Raw genomic sequence first — 9,649 nt, forward strand, 5'->3', positions numbered from 1 at the left:
CCCATCCCTTTCTCGCATTATGCTTGTTACTCGTTCTCATTTGTCGGTGTCGACGTATATTCTGTTTGTCAAAAAATAAATAATCGCGTATAGTAGTATTATAAATTGATATGACGGAAAGCAATTTATTTATTGGCAGACCTCAGCTGTTTTCGTCACGCATTATGGTCGCGCGTTTGCGTAATACGAGTGATTCTAATTTCGTTTAAGCCAGAGTGTATCACGCGAGAACGCAGAGAGAGAGAGAGAGAGAGAGAGAGAGAGAGAGAGAGAGAGAGAGAGAGAGAGAAGCGCGATAAATCTTCGGTAGACTTACGCATGGTATCTCATTATTAATATCGATACAGAAACGACATGGTCACGTGCTAATTAATTCGAGCTCAATAAACACTTTATATTTTTTTTTCTTCTTTTTTTTTTTTTATAAAGCCTTGTGGAAACTTTTGTCATTGCCAATGCATGAGTTTATCAATTGCGCATAAATTTATGTAAATAACTAGCGGCGAGACGTGTCGTTTTGTCGTATATCACTTTGTCAAACAATATTATTAGATATTTTTTAAATTGTATTTTTATGCAAATAATGATAATTAGAGATTTTTTTTTTTATAATTGACGCATTTTTATGCAATTATATAATCAATGTGATATAACATTGAATATCTCTTGTGCAGGAAATTTAATTAGTTACTGACATTGAGAAAAAAATAGTCTTACGGAAAAATATTATCCGGAGACTAGAATATTCTTGAAATATATATTTAAATTTAAATATTTTGTTCTCTGTTTCTTATTTTCTTATAATCTGGATCTTAATTTTTCAAATAGATAGTAATATTATCTTTATTTAAAATTGATATGTTAATGGAGATGTATTAATGGAGATGTAGTTATCATAATTAAAGTTAATGATATATAAAATTACACGTATAAGATAATAATAACAAATACTACGATAAGAAATATTATAAATTGTATTGTATAACAAATATTGAATAAAAGATAATTCATTTAAAAATCTACATATATATCATTAATAAATTAATCATATATGTAAATAGTATTTAAAGAAACTGATAATGATAAACATTTTGTGCACTTTTATAATAACATTACATTGAAACAAATAGAGTTTATGTTCACTTGTGTATTATATTGTTTCCTTCTATAGCATGTTATTACGCAAATAATATAATAAATAAAAAACTTATTTAAACATTTTTAAAAAATTAATAAATATACTTATTTACATACTTGCTTATATGAAATGTATAGAATTTTGTGTAATACAATCCATTTAAATTTAAACAAGTCATCTAGCTAATCAGAAAATTTAAAATTCAATTTAAGATATCACGATACAAAATAATTGTCATAAAATTATGTTTACAAAGATAATATTAATACTTTTAATATCAAGATTAGAAAATGAGATTGTCAAATCTCGATGTCGTAAACACGAGTCGTCAGGTTGCAATTCCTTGAAATATTTTGTAATCTTTCACGAGGTAGGGAGTCCCGATAATCGTCATTCTTTCACGATGAAGTGAAGACATAGCGAAGAATATAGTTCTCTTCGAATATTCGACACGCGAGTTACTAGAAGACAAAGGTAATTCATATTTATTAACAAACAAAGTATATTATAATTTGGTCAGATGTACTTACATATCGTTCCGTAAACTTTTGATTCTTCATTTGAAAATCTCCATTTTATCTGAATATAATTGATCTTGAAAAAAAAAAAAAAACTTTAGTTCAGTGAGCGATATCGCCATAATCAGCAGTTGTTTATTACGAGACCTTACACGTTATGTTATTTGTTAATTGACTTTCCGTTCTCAACGTTCGCATTAGCTGACTTTGCATTTTTTTACGCAGTACAGTTATTTCATCTTTGTCGTTTTGCAAACTCGTAAACTCGTAACACTTGTTTCACTTGTTTCACTTGTTTCACTGCTCGCGTTATAATTAGTGGGAATGGAAGCAAGAAGCTGATTGCCTTTTTTATGCCGCGTATTAATGGACGTGCGAGTAATACGAGCGAACAACTTGAAAGCATTTTGATATTCGATAAGAGTTTCTTTCTCGCGTTTCTTTCTTCTTTTTCTTGATCTCATAAAGTCATTTTACAATAAAGTACCATAAGAAAAAACTTACACAAATCAGAAATTTCTATGTCAAATAGGAATATAGGAGTCAGCCTCCGAACACAAGTGTATATATATATATATATATATATATAATATAAAAATATAAACTTAATAAGATAGTTAATTAAATATTATTTTACAGAAATTAATTATAATTTTGTGTCATTTGATAGATTAAAAAAAAAAATAAATAAAAGTTTGTTACGTTTCTTGACTTCTTGAATTATAAGATAACAATTACATATTCAGAGATAAAAATGTCAAATTATATTATTTCATACTTTTAAAGCCATGCCACTGTTTCGATAACGATCATTTAAGTTACAAGGTTATTTCGTCTTGACTTTTGTACATTGCATAATTCTCCACATTATCTTACCTCAGTAATTATCTTTCGAGCGGCAAGACGGAGCGTTGAAAAAAATGTAATTATCATTTCCGCGTTGACAAAGAATTCAATGTACATTCGTAACGTGTGGCAGCTAAGGAAAAGATCTCGGTAAATGTAGAATGTTTTTTTTTTTTTTTTTTTTTGAATTCCGTTCATCTCAGTTTGAAAGTGTAGCATTTTCTTCGAGCTATAAAATTACTGTAAATATATTACAAGAAGAGACACAAAGGATTGCGATATACGCTGTTTTTACCTTGTTGCATTTAACTATATATTTGTGAAAAATCCTGGCAATTATCGACAAATTGTTTATTGTGTCTGTTTTTTTCTTAGCGATAGATGCGACATGTATGCATTACCATTGTTGCTGTCACTATTGTTTCAAGTTTCTTGGGGATTTACTGGGCGAGGTCTCTTTTATCCTGGCAGAACGGACTTGTTTGAATTATCAATAATTCATTTAAATGACTTTCATGCCAGGTGAGTAATATTATTTAATTTTTATTACTTATGATTAACTTGCAAAGTATAAGGTGGAAATACACTATTATATTATTATTACTAACTTGCAAAGTATAATTAATAATGTGTAATATGTTAGAACTAGATTAAGATTTTCTTAAAATATAAATTATATTTCTATATAAATTTGCAAAGAAGATTCTTAGGAAATTATTAAGAAATCTTGATGTAGCATGCACGATGTCGAAATTGATTGTATTGATTCTGGAGCCGCAGGGAAACCTGCGGAGTCAAGGTTAAAACAATAATAATAATATACTTCTATAACCTTCCTTTTTTTTTGCTTTTCATTTAACTTTCTCTATATCTTTTGTGATCACATTGTTCGTTGGCGCACGGTTCGCCGAAGCGTGACTTTAAAAAAACAGAAGTTGCATTGAAATAGGTTCGAGCAAACGGGCCCGTTTTCTGGGTCCTGCCGAGAGGGTCACGAAAAAGACTGCGTGGGAGGTATCGCTAGGGTTTACACTGCAGTTAATCAGCTTATGAGGGAACGACCGAATGCGATTTTCCTAAATGCTGGTGATCACTTTCAGGGAACTCTCTGGTACAATATTCATCGCTGGAACGCCACCGCTTTATTCATGAATATGTTGCCGCATGACGCTATGGTAATTGTAGATAATAAAAGAAAATGTAAGAAAAATGACAACCTGAAATATCAATGTAACATAAATAATTAATGTGGTACTCCTCTTTAAACATTTTATTTCTTCGTATATTTGATATATGATAATTCTTTATATTTTCGCAAGACAATCGGTAACCATGAGTTCGACAATAAGATCGAAGGCCTCGTTCCCTTTCTTAAAAATGTTAACGCGCCAGTTGTAGTGACAAACATCGATGACAGTGAGGAGCCAGCTATACAGGTTTGTAATATCTTAGTCTGTATTTATAAGATGTAGAAATTAAATATTATTATATTCTAGGGTTTATATAAGAACAGCACCATTATTGAGAGAAACGGTACCAAGATTGGTGTTATTGGTGTTATTCTATCAACCACGAATGTGAGTTATCATTTGTGAGTTATCATTCTTCTCATAAATGATTTAAAAGATATTTTCTTTAATTTATAATAAATTGCAATTTGATCAATCTAATTCATAAAACGCTCGTTTTCTCTCTATCTAGGATATCGCGAAGACGATTTTATCAAAATATTTGATTTTTTTAGCTTCTCTCAAATACGGAAAAATTGAAGTTTTTGGATGAAGTGGAGACAGTCAATGAAGAAGCTAAGCGATTAAAAGAAAAGGGGATAAAGATTATTACAGTTTTAAGCCACTGTGGATTGGATGTGGATAGGATCATGGCTGAAAAATGTCCTCTGGTCGATGTAATCATCGGTGGTCATTCGCACACATTTCTCTATAGTGGTATAAAAACAAAATTCCTTATATGAACCAAATATAAATTAAATAAGTTAACAGAAATTTATGTATTGAGAATAGATAAAATTAAATCATTGGATTAGATCATTGAAAAATGTATATCAATATAATTAAATATAATGTTATGTTTTTTTATTACGTATTGTAGGACCCCCGCCTTTTATCGATAGGCCAGAAGATGAATATCCTGTTGTCGTGATGCAGAATAAGACGGGCAGAACAGTCCTTATCGTTCAAGCAGCTGCTTTTACAAAGTACGCTATTCAGCCGACATATAGGAAGAGAATCGTTAAAAAGGTCAATTGCTATCTGATGTCACAAGGTCGAGTCTGATTAATTTGTTTATACTGCAATGATTTAACGGATAAATTAACGATAAATCTATATCTAGTTTATTAAGAGAGTATTTGATGCATGTTACATTCAGACGTCTGTATGTCTGAAAGATAAAACGTAAATTAATTATTTTTATTTATTTATATTTTTTATTTAAAGATACTTAGGTAACCTGACAGTGTGGTTCGATGATAAAGGCGAAGTCGTCGATTGGGACGGAAATCCAATTCTCTTGGACCAATCTATTGAGGAAGGTATGGAAGAAATTTTTAATAAAGATTAAGATTAATATTAAAGATTAAATTTTTTATCATGCGTAGAAACGATAAGTGCAACATGTTTAAAGCAATAACTAAACTATACGCTATATCTAGATCCGGACATTTTGGAAGCTTTGAAACCTTGGAAGAAGGAGGTGGATGCAACTGCTTTGAAAAAAATTGGCAGCACAAGAGTTTTACTCGAACGCAATTGTCGCTACGAAGAATGCAACATGGGAAATCTCATAACCGATGCCATGGTGGATGCGGTGCGGAAGATATAATTTCTATCAATATTCTACATCTTTGATCAAAATGATAAAATAATTAAATTAGAAATTGTCTTACTAATTTTAGTTCGTCGATAACGCTGAAAATAAAACTCATTGGACATATGCAGCAGTGGCCTGTTCGAATGCAGGAGGAATCCGTACTTCTATTGAGGAATCTGAGATTACTTACGGTGATCTAATGATGGTTCAACCTTTTGAAAACACTTGGGACACTATTGAACTGACTGGAAAGTCCATTGAGAAAGTCAGTTAAAGTCTTTCTTACAATTCTTACAATGCTTTATAAAAAAAAGTTGTAGAAGTTCAGTGATAGATTAGGTTTTAACTTAAAATAAATTGTAAGACAAAATTGGTTGCCATAAAATAATGCTATAAAATAGTATGCTAAAAATATATAGCAGTAATCTCTTTTGTAGACAGTAAGTGATAAGTAATTAAATTTTATTTTTATTTGTAGATTCTACAAATGAATGAAATTCTAATCTGGTCTGGATTAAAAATTATTTACAAAAATGTCAATAAAAGACGAACTGTGGTAGACGTTAAAATTAGGTAAAATCTTTTATTAGCAGAATTTCAATTTATTTTGTGGCAGTTGGAGATTATATTTAGTGATATAATTATTTTATTTACGCAATCTGTTGAAAATTAATAATTAATTTTATTTATTTTTAATCTATTAACAGGTGCCAAGCTTGCGAATATCCGGCATTTGAAGAATTGGTGGATGATCAATGGTACAGAATAGTAGTGCCAAGTTTTTTGATAAATGGCGGTGACGGTTATCATATTTTCAAAAATGAGAGTCGTAATCATAAAATTGGAACGGTCGATATAGATCATTTTATAAAATATGTAGCAAAGATGAGTCCCTTATTTATTGGAACTGAGAGACGAATCATCTTTATCGATTCTTAAAAATTATTTCTAAATTAACTTTTGTAAATATAAAATTGTATTTAGAGAGATTTTATCATAAATAAAATTGGAAGATTACAGTAAAATTAACAAAAAATTTATAAAAAAATTAAAAAAAAATTATTTTAAAGTTATAAAATAAAATCACAAGCTTATACAATATATAATAATATATAAAAGTTATCTTTAGAAATAAAATAATTTATTTTATATTTTTAAATAAAATATAGAAACAAATTTTACTTCTCAAGCTATTATATTATTTTTCTGGAAGTTTTCTTAACATTTTCTACATAATTATTGAAAAATTTGATAAGTTGAAACCAAAATGGATTTACACTTAAAAAAAGCTCGTGAGAATCTTGCGTGATAGTCGTAAGAAAGCAGGAAACGCCGACCGCTTATCTTGCGGTATCTCGACATCGAGGCAGATGAAGCATTTAAATAATGTATCGAACAGGTGAAATAGCAGCTGTCCATGTTCCTGCCTTCGACCAAAACGCGCGAACCGCTTTGTAACAGCGGCAAAGAACGCTCGTTTTTAGTGACGAAAGAAAGAAAAGACACTCTGCAATTATTTTATATATATATATGTGTGTGTGTGTGTGTGTGTGTGTGTGTGTGTGTGTGTGTGTGTATTTTATATATATATAAATTTATATATATATATATTTTTTTTTATATATATATTTTATATATATATATATATATATATATAAAACTTTTATATATATATATATATATATATAAAACGCAAATTTAATATGTTTTCACTGTTATATTTATATTATATATAACATTTTTACACCATACATTTACATTAATACAATACGTTACAATTACAAGTATTATAATATTTATTGAAAATAAAATTAATTAATTTAAATGTTCTTTATATGAAATAGAATGTTTACTCCGAAGACGTATCAGGATTGAACAACGTCATTTAGACAGGTGCAAACTCAAATTCGGAGTGTCGTCGCTAAGCGTTAAATGACAAGAATCAAGTGCAACGCTTTCGGGCAATTAACATTTATTACGTCGCGCAGAGCAATGTGATAATGCTCGTGTCGATCTGCATATCTCCGGTGATTTACATAACACGAGATGCGCCACGCACGTAAATATGCGTTATCGGATTTTAGTGCTGTCGTAGAAGGACGACAAGGATTTACGTCATGAAATAGCTCTGATATAATTTATTATTTAAAATAAAATTAATAATATTATTTTAATATATATACACTTATACACACAAATTAAAATAATTATTATTCATAAAATTTAGAGTCTATAATATTGAATGTACTATATATTAATATCTAGTTATGTAAAAAAGACAAAATGATTATTTCTAATCGTACAATTCAGAAAAGTAAAGGTGAATAATCAGACACACATAAAAAAGACACATGAAAATAAAAACAGATTGATATATTAAATATCATTAAATCTTACGCTCTTACTATACTACGTACTTGTCTTTTTTATTTACATTGTTAAATACATGTATGTTACATGTATGTTTACATTTTGGAGCAGAATATAGTAAAGAAAGAAGACTCGGATAAAATAAACAGTTCTACTCTGTTATTTCTCGCTGGTTCGTAAACGAAATGTTCTTTAGTACGATAATAATCAATCTCAGAGAGCTTGGTGAAATACAAAAGCGCGTTTCTGTTAACGATCATTCGTTGCGCGATTTGCCGGATATTTCGCGGTATTGCGGTGACAATGAGGAGATTGCGAAAAAGCAATGGCGCGGCGCGACGTCTGGCGAGGAAGTCCGCGCGAAGAGCGACTGGGAGGCAGCTGTGTCGTCAAGTTGCGCGTCTGCGAGCGAACGAGAGAATAAATAAGGAAAGAAAGGGAGAGATGAACGCGTGGTAGAGATAAACAGAGCATGCGAATGGAGGTTGGACAGAGAGGTGCTGAAGTAGCAGTGCCGTCTCGCAGAGCGATTAACAGAATCTAGATGTGAAAATACTTTCCTGAAAATACTTTTCAAAAATTGTGAAAAAATATATAATTGGAACAGTTTCTAGACAAGAGGAGTAGGAAACATCGGAAAAATATTATTGTATCTTATAAAAATGAAAGAACTTGCGGTTTTCTAATAAAAATATTTATTATTTTCTGATTACTTCTCTGCAACGTTTTCCTTTTCTCTGTAAAATACTACTTACTAAAAATTTCTGAGAAACAGAACATTTACGACTAGGATTTATCAAGATATGAAATATAGATAAATTCAAATATTATTTTTAGTTATATTATCTTTCTTTCTTAGAAATACTGTTCAATAGATATGACTTTCTTTGATTTTTGTTGATATTGAGCATTTTCTTTAATGATTTTCTGCAAAATTGTGCAATAAAATATTTCTGAAAATTTCTTTATAAAAATCATATTTTGTAGAAGAAATTATTATTTCAGAAAAAGTATTAAAAATATAATTTTAACATGAGAAATATTCATTATTGTATTAAAAATACGAGGTCAAAAATAATTTTACTTTAAAAAACATTTTATTTTGTATTCGGAAAATAATTAAGACTTATGAAAATAATTGTATCTCTCTAATTGTATCTAAGATATGAGATAAATAAAAAAAATCTCTTATATTTAAATAAAATTTCAGATTTTTTTGTGTATTGTCAGAATTTAATTTCTAAACAAAAAAGAAACTTTAATTTATTTCAGAATTATTTCAGTAAAGATGTCTATTTCTATGACAAAATTTAAAAATGTTGTATACTCTAAAAAACCTAATTTTTAGAAAAAAATCATATATTGTCATAAAAAAATTTTCTTCAGGAAAGACAAGTGCAAAGATTACTTGTCTTAAATGTAAATTGATTATTATTATAAAATAAATTACTATAAAATAAATAAATAATAAAATAAATTATTATAAAAAACTTTACTTTTTTAGGACTTTTAATTTTATTATTCTTTCTCCAAATAATGAAAATTTATTAGAAAAGCATAAAGAACAGTGTTATTCGAAGTTTCAGAGAATCAAATTTCTTGAAAATTATATAGATGTGTAATAATGAAAAATTATTTATACTTACACTCATATACTTATACTCATATACTTGCATTATTTACATAATTATACTTATACTTTCGAATAAATCAATTCGTAAAGAAATTTTGAATTTTCCGCAAGGCGGGTGATTGAAATTGGAAAAAATTACCCAAAAGAATCATACGGCCCCCGACTGGGGCATTCAGTTAACGTAATGCGAGTGAGAGGGAAACGGACGAATCGACGTATACTTTGAACGCAGGCGGGACAGAGAGAGCGTGAGTGAGGAAGAGGACCGTCGGAGGTGGCGGTCGAGAGACAGAGAGGAGGAACGAGTGCGAGCGT

General features: G+C 29.4%; 1 protein-coding gene and 1 long non-coding RNA gene across 6 annotated transcripts; one reads left to right on the forward strand and one right to left on the reverse strand.

The window, feature by feature from the left end:
* Window positions 1-428: 428 nt before the first annotated feature.
* LOC148935907 (uncharacterized) lies at window positions 429-2,800 on the reverse strand. Of its 2 annotated transcripts, none has more exons than XR_016139962.1 (2): window positions 2,533-2,800; window positions 429-1,732 (listed from the first exon to the last, which is right to left on the reverse strand). It is a non-coding gene; the product is annotated as an uncharacterized LOC148935907 (long non-coding RNA). The 2 variants fall into 2 exon arrangements; XR_016139961.1 differs by lacking the exon at window positions 2,533-2,800 and adding an exon at window positions 1,809-2,424.
* LOC105423458 (apyrase) lies at window positions 1,517-6,520 on the forward strand. 4 transcript variants are annotated; one of them, XM_089080116.1, is made up of 12 exons: window positions 1,517-1,612; window positions 2,878-3,024; window positions 3,452-3,677; window positions 3,822-3,938; window positions 3,999-4,079; window positions 4,247-4,448; window positions 4,612-4,717; window positions 4,959-5,053; window positions 5,174-5,328; window positions 5,417-5,596; window positions 5,810-5,904; window positions 6,039-6,520. In XM_089080116.1, exons 2-12 carry the CDS (start codon window positions 2,891-2,893, stop codon window positions 6,268-6,270), a joined length of 1,623 nt encoding a protein of 540 aa, XP_088936242.1. In that variant the 5' UTR covers window positions 1,517-1,612; window positions 2,878-2,890; the 3' UTR covers window positions 6,271-6,520. The 4 variants fall into 4 exon arrangements, with proteins under 4 accessions (XP_088936242.1, XP_025073201.2, XP_011631507.2 ...); XM_011633205.3 differs by lacking the exon at window positions 1,517-1,612 and adding an exon at window positions 2,587-2,652; XM_025217416.2 differs by lacking the exons at window positions 1,517-1,612; window positions 5,810-5,904 and adding an exon at window positions 2,586-2,652 and having other exon boundaries at window positions 6,039-6,210.
* Window positions 6,521-9,649: the final 3,129 nt, after the last annotated feature.

This window comes from Pogonomyrmex barbatus, unplaced genomic scaffold, assembly GCF_055798465.1.
Source record: "Pogonomyrmex barbatus isolate J1 unplaced genomic scaffold, ASM5579846v1 scaffold3, whole genome shotgun sequence".
Taxonomy (NCBI): domain Eukaryota; kingdom Metazoa; phylum Arthropoda; class Insecta; order Hymenoptera; family Formicidae; genus Pogonomyrmex; species Pogonomyrmex barbatus.

Coding starts and splice junctions, on each gene's coding strand:
- LOC105423458 (XM_011633205.3), top strand. CDS start 2,612: ATGTACATTCGTAACGTGTGGCAGCTAAGGAAAAGATCTCG. Junction 5,054..5,173: donor GGACCAATCTATTGAGGAAG/GTATGGAAGAAA, acceptor CGCTATATCTAG/ATCCGGACATTTTGGAAGCT. Junction 5,597..5,809: donor CTGGAAAGTCCATTGAGAAA/GTCAGTTAAAGT, acceptor TTTTATTTGTAG/ATTCTACAAATGAATGAAAT.